Source organism: Salvelinus fontinalis, unplaced genomic scaffold (assembly GCF_029448725.1).
Source record: "Salvelinus fontinalis isolate EN_2023a unplaced genomic scaffold, ASM2944872v1 scaffold_0478, whole genome shotgun sequence".
NCBI lineage: Eukaryota > Metazoa > Chordata > Actinopteri > Salmoniformes > Salmonidae > Salvelinus > Salvelinus fontinalis.
In genome coordinates this window covers 17,501-36,458 of record NW_026600687.1, presented here as the reverse complement: position 1 = coordinate 36,458, position 18,958 = coordinate 17,501, and the positions used below count along the sequence as shown (strand labels likewise).

Sequence of the window (18,958 nt, the reverse complement as noted above, 5' to 3'; positions counted from 1 at the left end):
TGATAATCCTAGTCATATTAGCATCCTATGCTAGTTGTTGATAATCCTAGTCATATTAGCATCCTATGCTAGTTGTTGCATACTAGATCTCCCCTCTGTATACATTTCTAATGGATATTTTCCATCTCTGTCTCTCTAATGTGAATAAATAATAGTTCGTCAACATTTGAAGCGAAACGTTGTGATCTGTTGCATCAGACTGGAGGGAGGGAGGGAGGGATGGAGAAGGTTCTCTGAAAGGTTGACCACTGAAGAACAACCTTGAGCTTCAAAACAGACAGGGAGGGAGGGAGGGAAGGGGGGAGAGAGAGAGAGAGATAGATGAGGGGGGGAGGGAAGAGGGGAGAGAGAGAGAGATAGATGAGAGGGAGGAGAGAAAAAGAGAGAAAAAGAGATGAGAGAGAGATAAGGAAGGAAGGGGAGGGTAGAATAATAAGAATATCACACTGAACAGACTAACTTGCATTAATAAGACAGAGGCCGATGATAAGACGAGGCCGATAATAAGACGGAGGCCGATAAGATGAGACCGATAATAAGGTGGAGGCCGCTAATAAGGCGGAGGCCGATAATAAGACGGAGGCCGATAAGATGAGACCGCTAATAAGGTGGAGGCCGTTAATAAGACGAGACCGATAATAAGGCGGAGGCCGTTAAGAAGGCGGAGACCGTTAAGAAGGCGGAGGCGGATAATAAGACGGAGGCCGATAATAAGGAGGAGGCCGATAATAAGGAGGAGGCCGATAATAAGGCGGAGGCCGATAATAAGGCGGAGGCCGATAAGATGAGACCGATAATAAGGCGGAGGCCGTTAATAAGGCGGAGGCGGATAATAAGGCGGAGGCGGATAATAAGGCGGAGGCGGATAATAAGGCGGAGGCGGATAATAAGGCGGAGGCGGATAATAAGGCGGAGGCCGATAAGAAGAGACCGATAATAAGGCGGAGGCCGTTAATAAGGCGGAGACCGTTAATAAGGCGGAGGCGGATAATAAGGAGGAGGCCGATAATAAGGAGGAGGCCGATAATAAGGAGGAGGCCGATAATAAGGCGGAGGCCGATAAGATGAGACCGATAATAAGGTGGAGGCCGATAATAAGGCGTAGGCCGATAATAAGGCGGAGGCCGATAATAAGGTAGAGACCGTTAATAAGACAATAGCTTGAATGAAAAGATAAAGGATACACACAGTCAGGAGAGAGAAAGCAGGGCGGAGATAGAAGAGTTGCTGGAGCGTTGCCACAGAGACAGATAGCAAACTGTCAATCATATACACTCCCCACTGGAACACACACACACACAGTGGGGAGAACAGAGTGTGTGTGTCAAGGTCAATGTTGACCTGTCTGTCAGAAAGATGGAACCCAGAGGACAGAGATGCGTCCATCCATCACTTCCCCCTCTACTTCATTCCCTGCCCGTGTTCCTGTAGTTGTTCTATCTATCTTTCAGTCTCTTCTTTCCCTGCCTCTCCTCTTCCCTCCTTCTGTTCCCACATTTCTCCAACTCCTTCCATCCAGCGTGGTCCTTCCCTCGTTCCCCTACCTTGGTCGATGACAGCGTTCTCCTTGGTTACCCTGGTGATGTAGGTATCCGGGGAAACACAGAAGTCGCTGGCCGTCTGTGGAGAGACCATATGACCATCACACAACCACAATACAACCACACACACACACACAACCATAACCACAAAAAAAAATGTATCACAACACAACCACAACCACAACATAACACAACACAAACACAACCAAACATCGGGTTCAGAGCAAATTAAAAGTAAGGTATCTTGGGTCTTAAGGGTGATTGACTTTACATAATCATTAATCTACACTACTTTGTCTAAGCCAATAGAAATGCAGTGAAATGATGTCATGTCACAGGAAACTGCCGTTGTCCTAGCGACACGTTTCCATGGAGACACTCACCGCGGCAGCTGCCAGCTCCAGTCCCAGAGACCCCCAGCTGATGATGAGAGTCAGAACACCCAACAAACACACCCTGAGAGAGAGACAGAGACAGAGACAGAGACAGAGACAGAGACAGAGAGAGAGAGAGAGAGAGAGAGAGAGAGAGAGAGAGAGAGAGAGAGAGAGAGAGAGAGAGAGAGAGAGTAACACAATGTTCAATGCTGTGAAATCACTGTTTGTGTGTAAAACAACGTGGGGTTGAGTCAGAGACATGTAACAAACACACACACAACCTGTGACATGTGAGTCATGCACACAAGATGGTCTTAATGTGTCCTCACTCCCACTCTGTCAATCTCTCTCTCTCCTGCTCGCTCTCTCCTACCCTACCCTCACTTTCTCTCGCTCTCACTCCTATCCTCTCTCTCTCTCCTACCATCTCTCGCTCTTTCAATCTCATCATCTCTCTCTTTCCTTTCTTCTCTCATCATGTCCTGACTCCACAACTCTCCTCTAATCATCCCTCGCTCTACCAGCCTAAACTCCTCTCTCCCTCGCTCTACCTGCCTAAACTCCTCTATCCCTCTAATCATCCCTCGCTCTACCAGCCTAAACTCCTCTCTCCATCTAATCATCCCTCGCTCTACCAGCCTAAACTCCTCTCCCTCTAATCATCCCTCGCTCTACCAGCCTAAACTCCTCTCTCCCTCTAATCATCCCTCGCTCTACCAGCCTAAACTCCTCTCTCCCTCTAATCATCCCTCGCTCTACCAGCCTAAACTCCTCTCTCCCCTTCTCATCCCCTACAACTAGTAACGCATCTCTACTCATTTTCCTTCTCCCAATTCTCTCTCAGACCTATCTCTTTCTCTCCATCCATCCACCCATCCAGAGTTCTCTGTGGTCATCATATGGTGTGGCTCACCCAATCAGAGTGCCTTTAGAGTTGCGTATCAGTCCGAACAGAACCAGCAGACAGATCAGAACATCAAACAGGAGCAGAGTCAGGTATACCAGCCACCTGGAAATATACAACACTATATACAACACTATGTACAACACTATATACAACAGAGTCAGGTACAAATATATAATATAACACAATATATGAGACAATATATAAGAGGAAGGCAGGTCTTCAGCTAGTCCAGCAGAGACAACTGTAATGCTAACCATGTATAGTACATGTACACAGCTGTCACTCACCTGTACCAGTCAAAGACCTCAGTCTGGAAGGCCAGGTCTTCTAGGGAGATATTAACCATGTATAGTACATGTATACAGCTGTAACTCACCTGTACCAGTCAAAGACCTCAGTCTGGAAGGCCAGGTCTTCTAGGGAGATATCAGAATTACTCCAGAAGGGGATGTCCACCATGAGTCTGACCAGCTCATCCAGATGACCCTGGAGCTTCTGGACGATGGACACATAGTCAGTCTGTTCAGAGTAGACCGTCTCCAACTGGACCAGACCTCCCTCCACTGTCTGGTTCAGAGACAGGGCACTGTCCGTCACCTACAGAGACAGAGACAGAGGCACATTTGTGAGTGTTTTTTACAATCTGGAAGGTGTTGAGAGGTAGGATGAAAGGGGAGGGATGTTAGCGCTCTGTGTGGTAGGATGAAAGGGGAGGGATGTTAGCGCTCTGTGAGGTAGGATGAAAGGGGAAGGATGTTAGCGCTCTGTGTGGTAGGATGAAAGGGGAGGGATGTTAGCGCTCTGTGTGGTAGGATGAAAGGGGAGGGATGTTAGCGCTCTGTGTGGTAGGATGAAAGTGGAGGGATGTTAGCGCTCTGTGTGGTAGGATGAAAGGGGAGGGATGTTAGCGCTCTGTGTGGTAGGATGAAAGGGGAGGGATGTTAGCGCTCTGTGCGGTAGGATGAAAGGGGAGGGATGTTAGCGCTCTGTGTGGTAGGATGAAAGGGGAGGGATGTTAGCGCTCTGTGTGGTAGGATGAAAGGGGAGGGATGTTAGCGCTCTGTGTGGTAGGATGAAAGGGGAAGGATGTTAGCGCTCTGTGTGGTAGGATGAAAGGGGAGGGATGTTAGCGCTCTGTGTTGTAGGATGAAAGGGGAGGGATGTTAGCGCTCTGTGCGGTAGGATGAAAGGGGAGGGATGTTAGCGCTCTGTGCGGTAGGATGAAAGTGGAGGGATGTTAGCGCTCTGTGCGGTAGGATGAAAGTGGAGGGATGTTAGCGCTCTGTGTGGTAGGATGAAAGGGGAGGGATGTTAGCGCTCTGTGCGGTAGGATGAAAGGGGAGGGATGTTAGCGCTCTGTGTGGTAGGATGAAAGGGGAGGGATGTTAGCGCTCTGTGTGGTAGGATGAAAGTGGAGGGATGTTAGCGCTCTGTGTGGTAGGATGAAAGTGGAGGGATGTTAGCGCTCTGTGCGGTAGGATGAAAGGGGAGGGATGTTAGCGCTCTGTGAGGTAGGATGAAAGGGGAGGGATGTTAGCGCTCTGAGGTAGGATGAAAGTGGAGGGATGTTAGCGCTCTGTGTGGTAGGATGAAAGTGGAGGGATGTTAGCACTCTGTGTGGTAGGATGAAAGGGGAGGGATGTTAGCACTCTGTGTGGTAGGATGAAAGGGGAGGGATGTTAGCGCTCTGTGAGGTAGGATGAAAGGGGAGGGATGTTAGCGCTTGTGTGTGTGTATGTGTTTGGTGTGTGTGTGTGTGACTGTCCCACCAGTTTGTCGACCCCTGCCACGGTGCGGTTGGCGTGCCGAAGAGAATATGCCAGGCGGTTGGCTCCGTCACATGACTCCCCGTTTCCATAGAAACCCACGGCAATGCCGGCACTGCGGAAAAGACAGGAAACAGGAAGTGTTATCTCATTTGCCGATATTACAGGAAGTGTTATCGCATTGGCCCATATCACACACACGCGCACGCAAGCACACACAGTCCAGCCTCTGTGTGAGTGATTGCTGTTCTATCACCCACCAGCAGGAGACAGTGTGGAGTAAGACAGACAGACAGACAGACAGACAGACAGACAGACAGACAGACAGACAGAGCTCTGTCCCCAACCTCTCCCTACGGCTATAGGACAGCGGGGGACAGTGTGGAGTAGACAGACAGACAGACAGAGGCTCTCCCTACGGCTATAGGACTACCAGGAATCACACTATGGCTGGACAATGGCCGGGTCGCCAGACCACACATAATGTGATTATTCTGCAGCTCTGGCTCCAGCACACACACACGAACACACACACACACACACACACACACACACACACACACACACACACACACACACACACACACACACACACACACACACACACACACACACACACACACACACCCCTCTCTCCCTCCATCCCGTGCCCCTCTCTTCTCACGCTGCCCCCCTTCTCCCCCCTCTCTCTAAACAACAGCCTCACTCACATGGACTATCCAGTCCTCTGTTTGTCTCTGTAATAATGTCTTCTACAGGCTAACTGTCCACACACATTTAGAACCATCATCATAGCACATTATTCTACTCCATTAACTACACTTCCCCCTCCATCCCCTCTACCCCCTGTTAAACCCTGGGTGTGTGTATGTGTGTGTATGTGTGTGTCCACCCATTAAAAGAGCTCTGTGGTTTAATCAGAGTTCTACGATGGACCTCATATTGTTATACCACAGAGATGGAGGGAGGGAGGAAGGCATGCAGAGAGGGAGGGAGGGAGGCATGGAGAGAGGGAGGGAGGGAGGCGTAGAGGGAGGGAGGAAACAATGTGTATGCTAGATAATGGAAGGAAGGGGGAGGGAGAATCAAACAAATTCTCTCCCTCTGTCTTTCTCTCTTAAGCTCTCGCTCTCACTCTGTTTATTCTCACTGTTCTAATGCCTCCTTCTACCAGAGGATTTAATGACTTCCTCCATCCGCTTAGAGAGAGAGGAGAGATGGGGAGAGAGAGAGAGCTAGAGAGAGAGCTAGAGAGAGAGAGAGAGAGCGAGCATGAGAGCGAGCATGAGAGCGAGCGTGAGAGCTAGAGAGAAAGAGAGCTAGCTGAGAGAGCGAGAGAGAGAGCGAGTGAGAGAGAGCGAGAGAGCAAGCTTGAGAGCGAGCGTGAGAGCTAGAGAGAGAGAGCTAGAGAGAGAGCGAGAGAGAGAGCTAGAGAGAGAGAGAGCTAGAGAGAGAGAGAGAGAGAGAGCGAGCATGAGCGTGAGAGCTAGAGAGAGAGAGAGCTAGAGAGAGAGAGAGCTAGAGAGAGAGCGAGTGAGAGAGAGAGCGAGCTTGAGCGCGAGCGTGAGAGCTAGAGAGAGAGGGAGCTAGAGAGAGAGCGAGTGAGAGAGAGAGCGAGCTTGAGAGCGAGCGTGAGAGCTAGAGAGAGAGCGAGAGAGCGAGTGCGAGAGAGCCAGCTTGAGAGCGAGCGTGAGAGCTAGAGAGAGAGGGAGCTAGAGAGAGAGCGAGTGAGAGAGAGAGCGAGCTTGAGAGCGAGCGTGAGAGCTAGAGAGAGAGGGAGCTAGAGAGAGAGCGAGTGAGAGAGAGAGCGAGCGTGAGAGCGAGCGTGAGAGCTAGAGAGAGAGAGAGCTAGAGAGAGAGAGAGCTAGAGAGAGAGCGAGTGAGAGAGGGAGCGAGCTTGAGAGCGAGCGTGAGAGCTAGAGAGAGAAAGAGAAGGATATAGGTAAAGCGTGTTCTCTCAGTCTGTGAGGTCAGTGCCACTGCTGCCTCAGAAACAGTGACAGAGGAGTGTGTATGTAAGTGTACGAGGATAGAGGAGTGTGTGTGTGTAAGTGTACGAGTACAGAGGAGTGTGTGTGTAAGTGTACGAGGACAGAGGAGTGTGTGTGTGTGTACGAGGACAGAGGAGTGTGTATGTAAGTGTACGAGTACAGAGGAGTGTGTGTGTGTAAGTGTACGAGTACAGAGGAGTGTGTGTGTAAGTGTACGAGTACAGAGGAGTGTGTGTGTGTAAGTGTACGAGAACAGAGGAGTGTGTGTGTGTAAGTGTACGAGAACAGAGGAGTGTGTGTGTAAGTGTACGAGTACAGAGGAGTGTGTGTGTAAGTGTACGAGGACAGAGGAGTGTGTGTGTGTGTAAGTGTACGAGTACAGAGGAGTGTGTGTGTGTAAGTGTACGAGTACAGAGGAGTGTGTGTGTTTGTAAGTGTACGAGGACAGAGGAGTGTGTATGTAAGTGTACGAGGACAGAGGAGTGTGTGTGTAAGTGTACGAGGACAGAGGAGTGTGTATGTAAGTGTACGAGGACAGAGGAGTGTGTATGTAAGTGTACGAGGACAGAGGAGTGTGTGTGTGTAAGTGTACGAGGACAGAGGAGTGTGTGTGTGTAAGTGTACGAGGACAGAGGAGTGTGTGTGTAAGTGTACGAGGACAGAGGAGTGTATATGTAAGTGTACGTGGACAGAGGAGTCTGTGTGTGTAAGTGTACGAGGACAGAGGAGTGTGTGTGTGTAAGTGTACGAGGACAGAGGAGTGTGTGTGTAAGTGTACGAGGACAGAGGAGTGTGTATGTAAGTGTACGTGGACAGAGTAGTGTGTATGTAAGTGTACGAGGACAGAGGAGTGTGTATGTAAGTGTACGAGGACAGAGGAGTGTGTATGTAAGTGTACGAGGACAGAGGAGTGTATATGTAAGTGTACGAGGACAGAGGAGTGTGTATGTAAGTGTACGAGGACAGAGGAGTGTGTATGTAAGTGTACGAGGACAGAGGAGTGTGTATGTAAGTGTACGAGGACAGAGGAGTGTGTATGTAAGTGTACGAGGACAGAGGAGTGTGTATGTAAGTGTACGAGGACAGAGGAGTGTGTATGTAAGTGTACGAGGACAGAGGAGTGTATATGTCAGTGTACGTGGACAGAGTAGTGTGTATGTAAGTGTACGAGGACAGAGGAGTGTGTATGTAAGTGTACGAGGACAGAGGAGTGTATATGTAAGTGTACGTGGACAGAGTAGTGGTGTATTTAAGTGTACGAGGACAGAGGAGGGTGTATGTAAGTGTACGAGGACAGAGGAGTGTGTATGTAAGTGTACGTGGACAGAGGAGTGTGTGTGTGTGTGTGTGTGTGTGTACATGTTTACACTGAGTTTATAAAACACTAGGAACATGACAGACTGACCAGGTGAATCCAGGTGAAAGCTATGACCCCTTATTGATGTCACCTGTTAAATCCACTTCAATCAGTGTGGATGAAGGGGAGGAGTCAACCTGTTAAGGATCGGCCTCTTTTTATCAATTTTTGCCTAAATTGACATACCCAAATCTATCTGCCTGTAGCTCAGGCCCTGAAGCAAGGATATATATATTCTTGGTACCATTAGAAAGGAAACACTTTGAAGTGTGTGGAAATGTAATAGCATTGCATTCTTTCACTGTAATAGCTACTGTAAATTGGACAGTGCAGTTAGATTAACAAGAATGGAAGCTTTCTGCCGATATGTCTATGTCCTGGGAAATATTCTTCTTACTTACAACCTCATGCTAATCGCATTAGCCTTCGTTAGCTTAACCGTCCCGTGGGGGGGACACCGATCCCGAAAAAATATTATTATTAAAGAAGGATTTTTAAATAAACCAAAATAAAAACAAATAAATCACAATATCAAACAATTAGTCTGATCAAAATTGGATTAGAGGCCAACATTGGAATAATATTCAAATCTATTTTTCCAGGTACGTAAATAAAAAAGCCTACATGTCAAAGTGGAGATGATTTGCCTACAGCCTCATGTCCAACCCAACACTGATGAGGCGCCAGAAAATGGAGCCAAACTTTAATGAGACTGTTCATGACATAAACACAGGCTAAACGCCAGTCATGTTTGACAAACATCGTGAAGGATAATTCACATTAACATCTAAAGGCTTGATTCTGTCCACATGCTCGAGGCTCGGTCAGATCACATGGTCAGAAGACCAGAGAGGGAAGGACAAGGCCTGTTGAGCACCACACATCACCCACCTTGAATCTGAGCGGAGGCGGTCAGCATTTTGAAACTATTTAACCATAAACCTGATTGTTTAAAACCTGGACGTGTCTTACCTTGTCTCAAAGTAGCCTAGCCTAGCCAAAATACGACCATAACAATGTTGAAGGGATGATTTCAGAAACACTGCCATGGAAACCAGCAATTCTCTCATGTTCTATTGGTTTTCAAATCAAAGTGATTTTGTTGTCCAGCAGCCAAAAGCTTAAATCCTAGTCATATTAGCATCCCATGCTAATTGTTGATAATCCTAGTCATATTAGCATCCCATGCTAGTTGTTGATAATCCTAGTCATATTAGTAATCCATGCTAATTGTTGATAATCCTAGTCATATTAGTAACCCATGCTAATTGTTGATAATCCTAGTCATATTAGCATCCCATGCTAGTTGTTGATAATCCTAGTCATATTAGCATCCCATGCTAGTTGTTGATAATCCTAGTCATATTAGTAATCCATGCTAGTTGTTGATAATCCTAGTCATATTAGCATCCCATGCTAGTTGTTGATAATCCTAGTCATATTAGTAACCCATGCTAATTGTTGATAATCCTAGTCATATTAGCATCCCATGCTAGTTGTTGATAATTCTAGTCATATTAGCATCCCATGCTAGTTGTTGATAATCCTAGTTATATTAGCAACACATGCTAGTTGATGATAATCCTAGTTATATTAGTAACCCATACTAGTTGTTGATAATCCTAGTTATATTAGTAACCCATGATAGTTGTTGATAATCCTAGTCATATTAGCATCCCATGCTAGTTGTTGATAATCCTAGTCATATTAGCATCCCATGCTAGTTGTTGATAATCCTAGTCATATTAGCAACCCATGCTAGTTGATGATAATCCTAGTCATATTAGCATCCCATGCTAGTTGTTGATAATCCTAGTCATATTAGCATCCCATGCTAGTTGTTGATAATCCTAGTCATATTAGCATCCCATGCTAGTTGTTGATAATCCTAGTCATATTAGCAACCCATGCTAGTTGTTGCATCTTTAGACCTAGCCTTTCTTAATTTCGAATGGATATTTTCCATCTCTGCCACATGAAACCGCTGATGTGTTCCGGTGCGCTCTGAGAAGGTGTTTTCCCGCTAATTGCATTTTGGTACATTTGCCCACAGCCACGTGCGCATTGTTGATCTTATAATACGAAGAAAAACAGCTTTATCAACATTTCAAGCTAAAACGGTCTGATCTGTTGCATCAGCCTCATTGCTTATTGTTTTATTTGTGAATGTGCATTGGTTGTATGACATGTGTATCTGTCATCCCAGAACTGTCATCCCAGAGTCTGTTTTGAACCACAGACATGTTTTTTTAATCATCCCAGGGATGACAGGGCATCCTTAATTTCCCAGGGATGACAGGGCATCCTTAGTTTCCCAGGCATGACAGGTCATCCTTAGTTTCCCAGGGATGACAGGTCATCCTTAGTTTCCCAGGGATGACAGGTCATCCTTAATTTCCCAGGGATGACAGGGCATCCTTAGTTTCCCAGGCATGACAGGTCATCCTTAGTTTCCCAGGGAAGACAGGTCATCCTTAATTTCCCAGGGATGACAGGGCATCCTTAGTTTCAAACCCTGGAATTATTTTATAAAGATATGAAAAGTATTTGGTTGTAACTGTAATGTTGCAATATTTTATAGGCTACCAAGGGTGACAAACCAGGAGACCCTCTAATCTAGGAGACCCTCTAGGAGACCCTCTAGTCCAGGAGACCCTCTAGGAGACCCTCTAGGAGACCCTCTAGGAGACCCTCTAGTCCAGGAGACACTCTAGGAGTCCCTCAAGGGGAGCCTTAAAGGGGCAGTGATGTATTTTGAGGCTGGCCTTTTTGCATATTGAGTGTAGCCTACATTTCTGTCTGATTCTCTATAGTAAAAAAAATAAAATAGTCATGCATTATATTTTGTAAAGTGGTTTCTTGCATCATACAATGATGTAAACATTGTGTTACAAGTGACTGGACAAGTGACTTAAGCTTTTGAACAAGTAAGAAATCTGTCCTACTTGTCCGAAAGCTAAAAAGCTAATGTCAAGCCCTACATATAATTAGTTAGCCCATGGACAGTTACAGTCATAGTCCTATAGAGACTTACAGAGTCAATCTATCCTGTCTTCCAATGACAGTGATTCCATGTGATTGGTCACATCGGCCCAGAAAGCCCTGGCAAACAACTCCCATGACAACCAACTAACAATAACAAATAATGGAAGAACTACACATACAGCCAGAGAGACATACCGCCAGAGAGACATACCGCCAGAGAGACATACCGCCAGAGAGACATACCGCCAGAGAGACATACCGCCAGAGAGACATACAGCCAGAGAGACATACAGCCAGAGAGACATACAGTCAGAGAGACATACAGCCCGAGAGACATACAGCCCGAGAGAGAGAGATAGGAGAGAGAGAGAGAGAAAGAGCTCAATATCAAATATTTAACATCAAATATAACAGTTAATCATCAAATATTTAAACCTGCTAAACACATCGCTACCATGCTCCCTGTCTCTTCACTATATCATGAATATGCCATCTGCATCAAATCTGCTGCTGTCTCCATGGCAACCTTTCTAGACCAGAGAGAAGAGAGAGAGAGAGTGCAGTGTTTGAAATGTGTTTGCCAAGGGAGATGCAAGTCAGTGTGTGTGTGTGTGTGTGTGTGTGTGTGTGTGTGTGTGTGTGTGTGTGTGTGTGTGTGTGTGTGTGTGTGTGTGTGTGTGTGTGTATATACCCCAGCCAGCCAAAGGGTCCAATATGACCTAAATAATCTATTTCAGAAACACTGGGCTAATCTGACATCACCCTGTATCACACTATTACACTGCTTCACACGGAACAGACAGAGTACACTTGTTTATGAGAGAAAGAGAAGAGAGAGAGACAGAGAGAGGCAGAGAGAGAGAGAGAGCCTAAACAAGTCACTGCAGGGACTCTCTCTCTCTCTCTTTCTTTCTCTCTCTCCCCTCCTGGCCCTGTTACTATGGTTACAAGGTCAATGACCTTGGTGTAAAAACTGTTCTATAAACATTGAAATTCCAGGGAATTTCCCCAAAATACAGAACTGATTACCTTACAGTATACTGTAACAGTTCAGCAGTATTCAGCTTCCAACTGTGCTACTGAAACTGGCCCAGTTCTCCCAGGTCGCCCTGTTCTCCCAGGTCTCCCAGTTCACCCAGTTCTCCTAGGTCCCCCAGTTCTCCCAGGTCCACCAGTTCTCCTAGGTCCCCCAGTTCTCCCGGGTCCCCCAGTTCTCCCAGGTCCCCCAGTTCTCCCAGGTCCACCAGTTCACCCAGTTCTCACAGGTCCCCCAGTTCTCCTAGGTCCCCCCAGTTCTCCTAGGTCCCCCAGTTCTCCCAGGTCCCCCAGTTCTCCCAGGTCCACCAGTTCACCCAGTTCTCACAGGTCCCCCTGTTCTCCCAGTTCTCCCAGGTCCCCCAGTTCTCCCAGGTCCCCCAGGTCTCCGAGGTCCCCCAGTTCTCCCAGGTCCACCAGTTCACCCAGTTCTCACAGGTCCCCCTGTTCTCCCAGTTCTCCCAGGTCCCCCAGTTCTCCCAGGTCCCCCAGGTCTCCCAGGTCCCCCAGGTCTCCCAGTTCTCCGAGGTCCCCCAGTTCTCCCAGGTCCCCCAGTTCTCCCAGGTCTCCCAGTTCTCCGAGGTCCCCCAGTTCTCCAAGGTCCCCCAGTTCTCCAAGGTCCCCCAGTTCTCCCAGGTCCCCCAGGTCCCCCAGTTCTCCTAGGTCTCCCAGGTCCCCCAGTTCTCCCAGGTCCCCCAGTTCTCCTAGGTCTCCCAGGTCCCCCAGTTCTCCTAGGTCTCCCAGGTCCCCCAGTTCTCCTAGGTCTCCCAGGTCCCCCAGTTCTCCTAGGTCTCCCAGGTCCCCCAGTTCTCCCAGGTCCCCCAGTTCTCCCAGGTCCCCCAGTTCTCCCAGGTCAGGCTATACAGGCTATATACAGGTTATATACAGGCTATATACAGGCTATATACAGGCTATATACAGGCTATATACAGGTTATATACAGGTTATATACAGGCTATATACAGGTTATATACAGGCTATATACAGGTTATATACAGGCTATATACAGGTTATATACAGGCTATATACAGGCTATATACAGGTTATATACAGGCTATATACAGGTTATATACAGGCAATATCCCCCAAGGCCTTTAAAAGGTTTCAACAGATTTACCCCCAAAAATACATTTACGCTTTTTAGTTTAGATGTAGGGGCCTTTGAAGCAGACACACACATATATACAGAGACACACACATAGACACCACACAGAGAGACACACACACCACACAGAGAGACACACACACCACACAGAGAGACACACACACACAGAGAGAGAGACACACACACACAGACAGAGAGAGAGACACACACACACATCATAGAGCTGATCGACAACAGACTGGTAGAACTATGTCCTTATAGAGGATACTATATAATGTCATCATAGAGCTGATCGACAACAGACTGGTAGAACTATGTCCTTATAGAGGATACTATATAATGTCATCATAGAGCTGATCTACAACAGACTGGTAGAACTATGTCCTTATAGAGGATACTATATAATGTCATCATAGAGCGGATCTACAACAGACTGGTAGAACTATGTCCTTATAGAGACTACTATATAATGTCATCATAGAGCTGATCGACAACAGACTGGTTGAACTATGTCCTTATCGAGGATACTATATAATGTCATCATAGAGCTGATCTACAACAGTCTGGTAGAACTATGTCCTTATAGAGGATACTATATAATGTCATCATAGAGCTGAACTATGTCCTTATAGAGGATACTATGCACTGTGTGGACAAAACATTAAGAACACCTTCCTAATATTGAGTTGCACCACCCCCTTTCACCTGGATTCACCTGGTTAGTCTGTCACGGAAAGACCAGGTGTTCTTAATGTTTTGCACACTCAGTGTCTAATCTCCCTCCCCGAGTGTGTATGTGTGTGTGTGTGTGTGTGTGTGTGCGCGCGCGTGCGCGTGTGTGTGTGTGTGTGTGTGTGTGTGTGTGTGTGTGCGTGTGTGTGCGTATGTTACCACTAACCTGCAGACGAGCGTGGCGATGATGACGCACCAGGCGGTACAGCAGCAGTCAGGGTTGGGGGGCTGGTGTGTGTGTGAGTGAGAGTGTGTGTCGTCATGGTTCTTGCTTCGGCGGCAGCACAGCCAGAAAGAGTAGAAGAGGAGGAAGAGGAGGTCCAGAGCCAGACACACCAACGCTATTCCGCCTAGCAACAGCACCGACTGGGGAGAGAGAGACAGGATATGACATCACAACCACCTGGATCCTAAAATGACAAGTCAATAATCCTATTTTGGCCCTGTACAGAAACAAGCCTTTCCAACTGGACACAAACTGGTTGAGTCTACGTTGCTTCCACGTCATTTCAATAACAACATAAATCCTAAAATGTGATGACGTTGAATTAACGTGGGAAAACTGATTGGATTAGCAGAAAGTCATCAATGTAATGGAATCTGGGGAATGTTTGTCTGTTTTTCGCTCTCACCTTTTCACCTAAATCAACTGACTTCAGGTTCCAACACATTATTGAATTCACGCTAGTGGACAAACTCAATCAAATGTAAATCAAAAACCAGACGTTGAACTGACGTCTGTGCCCAGCGGGTTGCTCCCCTTTTCTGTGGACCATTTTGACAGAAACACAAGAGGCGGGAAAGGGAGGAAAGAGCATATGATGTCACAATGAGCATTGTAGGGTACAGGAAGAGAAGAGGAAGTTGATTGTAACTTAACACAAAGCAGCCTCAACTGAACCCCCACCCCGTCCCCCATCACTAACTCCTACAGTACAATCTCGTGTAGAGCTAAACATTATACATACAGACGTCAGATCTTCATTTTGTCGCTGATCATTTTCCTGCGCAACAGGAAATTCAAATTAGCCTCGTGATTTAGATACGTTCACTAATACACATGCAGTTCTCCTTCTCTCCATGCAGGGGCAGTCGAGTCAATGAGGACCAGCCAGGTATCAAAATCATCCTCCCTCTCGCCCAAAATCATCCCCCCTCTAGCCCAAAATCATCCTCCCTCTCGCCCAAAATCATCCTCCCTCTCGCCCAAAATCATCCTCCCTCTCGCCCAAAATCATCCTCCCTCTCGCCAAAAATCATCCTCCCTCTCGCCAGAAATCATCCTCCCTCTCGCCCGAAATCATCCTCCCTCTCGCCCGAAATCATCCTCCCTCTCGCCCGAAATCATCCTCCCTCTCGCCCGAAATCATCCTCCCTCTCGCCCGAAATCATCCTCCCTCTCGCCCAAAATCATCCTCCCTCTCGCCCAAAATCATCCTCCCTCTCGCCCAAAATCATCCTCCCTCTCGCCCAAAATCATCCTCCCTCTCGCCCAAAATCATCCTCCCTCTCGCCCAAAATCATCCTCCCTCTCGCCCAAAATCATCCTCCCTCTCGCCCAAAATCATCCTCCCTCTCGCCCAAAATCATCCTCCCTCTCGCCCAAAATCATCCTCCCTCTCGCCCAAAATCATCCTCCCTCTCGCCCAAAATCATCCTCCCTCTCGCCCAAAATCATCCTCCCTCTCGTCCAAAATCATCCTCCCTCTCGCCCAAAATCATCCTCCCTCTCGTCCAAAATCATCCTCCCTCTCGTCCAAAATCATCCTCCCTCTCGTCCAAAATCATCCTCCCTCTCGTCCAAAATCATCCTCCCTCTCGTCCAAAATCATCCTCCCTCTCGTCCAAAATCATCCTCCCTCTCGTCCAAAATCATCCTCCCTCTCGTCCAAAATCATCCTCCCTCTCGTCCAAAATCATCCTCCCTCTCGTCCAAAATCATCCTCCCTCTCGCCAAAAATCATCCTCCCTCTCGCCAAAAATCATCCTCCCTCTCGCCAGAAATCATCCTCCCTCTCGCCCGAAATCATCCTCCCTCTCGCCCGAAATCATCCTCCCTCTCGCCCGAAATCATCCTCCCTCTCGCCCGAAATCATCCTCCCTCTCGCCCGAAATCATCCTCCCTCTCGCCCGAAATCATCCTCCCTCTCGCCCGAAATCATCCTCCCTCTCGCCCGAAATCATCCTCCCTCTCGCCCAAAATCATCCTCCCTCTCGCCCAAAATCATCCTCCCTCTCGCCCAAAATCATCCTCCCTCTCGCCCAAAATCATCCTCCCTCTCGCCCAAAATCATCCTCCCTCTCGTCCAAAATCATCCTCCCTCTCGCCCAAAATCATCCTCCCTCTCGTCCAAAATCATCCTCCCTCTCGTCCAAAATCATCCTCCCTCTCGTCCAAAATCATCCTCCCTCTCGTCCAAAATCATCCTCCCTCTCGTCCAAAATCATCCTCCCTCTCGTCCAAAATCATCCTCCCTCTCGTCCAAAATCATCCTCCCTCTCGTCCAAAATCATCCTCCCTCTCGTCCAAAATCATCCTCCCTCTCGTCCAAAATCATCCTCCCTCTCGTCCAAAATCATCCTCCCTCTCGTCCAAAATCATCCTCCCTCTCGTCCAAAATCATCCTCCCTCTCGTCCAAAATCATCCTCCCTCTCGTCCAAAATCATCCTCCCTCTCGTCCAAAATCATCCTCCCTCTCGTCCAAAATCATCCTCCCTCTCGTCCAAAATCATCCTCCCTCTCGTCCAAAATCATCCTCCCTCTCGTCCAAAATCATCCTCCCTCTCGTCCAAAATCATCCTCCCTCTCGTCCAAAATCATCCTCCCTCTCGTCCAAAATCATCCTCCCTCTCGTCCAAAATCATCCTCCCTCTCGTCCAAAATCATCCTCCCTCTCGTCCAAAATCATCCTCCCTCTCGTCCAAAATCATCCTCCCTCTCTCCCAAAATCATCCTCCCTCTCTCCCAAAATCATCCTCCCTCTCGCCCTCCTTCCAAGGCTGAAGTCTACTATAGTCTATCAAAACTAATACACCTAAACTATAGACTATCAAACTAATCCACCTAAACTATAGTCTACTATAGTCTATCAAAACTAATACACCTAAACTATAGTCTACTATAGTCTATCAAAACTAATACACCTAAACTATAGCCTACTGTAGACTATCAAAACTAATAAACCTAAACTATAGACTATCAAACTAATTATAGTCTACTGTAGACTATCAAAACTCATACACCTACACTATAGTCTACCGTAGACTGTCAAAACTAATACACCTAAACTGTAGTCTATCAAAACTAATGCACCTAAACTGTAGTCTATCAAAACTAATACACCTAAACTATAGTCTATCAAAACTAATACACCTAAACTATAGTCTATCAAAACTAATACACCTAAACTATAGTCTACTATAGTCTATCAAAACTAATACACCTAAACTATAGCCTACTGTAGACTATCAAAACTAATAAACCTAAACTATAGACTATCAAACTAATTATAGTCTACTGTAGACTATCAAAACTCATACACCTACACTATAGTCTACCGTAGACTGTCAAAACTAATACACCTAAACTGTAGTCTATCAAAACTAATGCACCTAAACTGTAGTCTATCAAAACTAATACACCTAAACTATAGTCTATCAAAACTAATACACCTAAACTATAGTCTATCAAAACTAATACACCTAAACTATAGTCTATCAAAACTAATACACCTAAACTATAGTCTATCAAAACTAATACACCTAAACTATAGTCTATCAAAACTAATACACCTAAACTATAGTCTATCAAAACTAATACACCTAAACTATAGTCTATCAAAACTAATACACCTAAACTATAGTCTATAAAAACTAATACAACTAAACTATAGTTTATCAAAATGAATACACCTAAACTATAGTCTACTATAGTCTATCAAACTAATCCACCTAAACTATAGCCTACTATAGTCTATCAAAACTAATACACCTAAACTATAGTCTACTGTAGTCTATCAAAACTAATAAACCTAAACTGTAGTCTACTGTAGTCTATCAAACTAATACACCTAAACTATAGTCTATCAAAACTAATACACCTAAACTATAGTCTATCAAAACTAATACAATACAGGGATTGTGAAAAACTGAGTTTAAATGTATTTGGCTAAAGTGTATGTAAACTTCCGATTTCAGCTCTCTCTCTCTATATATATATATTATAAAAGAGGACATCTGAAGGTTTCTAGTGAACCTGAGGTTACGAATCAGCTGTCTCTATATATATATATTATAAAAGAGGACATCTGAAGGTTTCTAGTGAACCTGAGGTTATGAATCAGCTGTCTCTATATATATATATTATAAAAGAGGACATCTGAAGGTTTCTAGTGAACCTGAGGTTATGAATCAGCTGTCTCTATATATATATATTATAAAAGAGGACATCTGAAGGTTTCTAGTGAACCTGAGGTTATGAATCAGCTGTCTCTATATATATATATTATAAAAGAGGACATCTGAAGGTTTCTAGTGAACCTGAGGTTATGAATCAGCTGTCTCTATATATATATATATATTATAAAAGAGGACATCTGAAGGTTTCTAGTGAACCTGAGGTTATGAATCAGCTGTCAAAATGTAGCTTAATCGTGGGGTGATGTATCGGTTAGGACCGCTGCCGTCACACACACAGGACGCTTTGGGGTAACGGAAGCAGAAGTTCGGGGAGCAGTGTGTGTCAGATCCAACACACAGATCACACACACTCTGAACACTTTGATGCCTAACAGAGAGAGAGAGAGAGAGAGAGAGAGAGGGGTGTTTGTTTTGACTCAAAAAAGAGAGAACCAGATGAGAGAAAGCAGGAGGGGGGTGGGAGAATGATGCATGTCTGGCAGAAGATGAAAGGGAAGGAAAAAGAGAAAGAAAGGGGAGAGGGGCTGCCAAAGGTTTGACCTGTGAGTAGGTTGTTGACAAAGCATGTGACATAAAATTATATTTGGTTTATGGTCTTTATCTGTGACATGATATAACACACAGCAGGAGATGTCTGCTCAGAAAGCATGAAGAATGTTTCCTGTCCTCCAGGATACACATGGAAAAGCATTCTGCTCCAGAACACGCCGAGACAATGTCTGTAGGTTCCCAGAATAGTGTA

General features: G+C 46.1%; 1 protein-coding gene across 1 annotated transcript in view; it reads right to left on the bottom strand.

Annotated features, from left to right (window-relative positions):
- The window catches only part of LOC129846207 (protein tweety homolog 3-like), a gene marked incomplete at its 5' end in the record, with an annotated part of 29,910 nt that extends 15,721 nt beyond the window's left edge, over positions 1-14,189 (bottom strand). The window contains 6 exons of the mRNA XM_055914210.1: positions 1,545-1,620; positions 1,925-1,997; positions 2,832-2,927; positions 3,202-3,422; positions 4,595-4,706; positions 13,963-14,189. Of these exons, the coding sequence (XP_055770185.1) occupies positions 1,545-1,620; positions 1,925-1,997; positions 2,832-2,927; positions 3,202-3,422; positions 4,595-4,706; positions 13,963-14,189 (805 nt within the window). The remainder of the gene's footprint in view (positions 1-1,544; positions 1,621-1,924; positions 1,998-2,831; positions 2,928-3,201; positions 3,423-4,594; positions 4,707-13,962) is intronic.
- Positions 14,190-18,958: the final 4,769 nt, after the last annotated feature.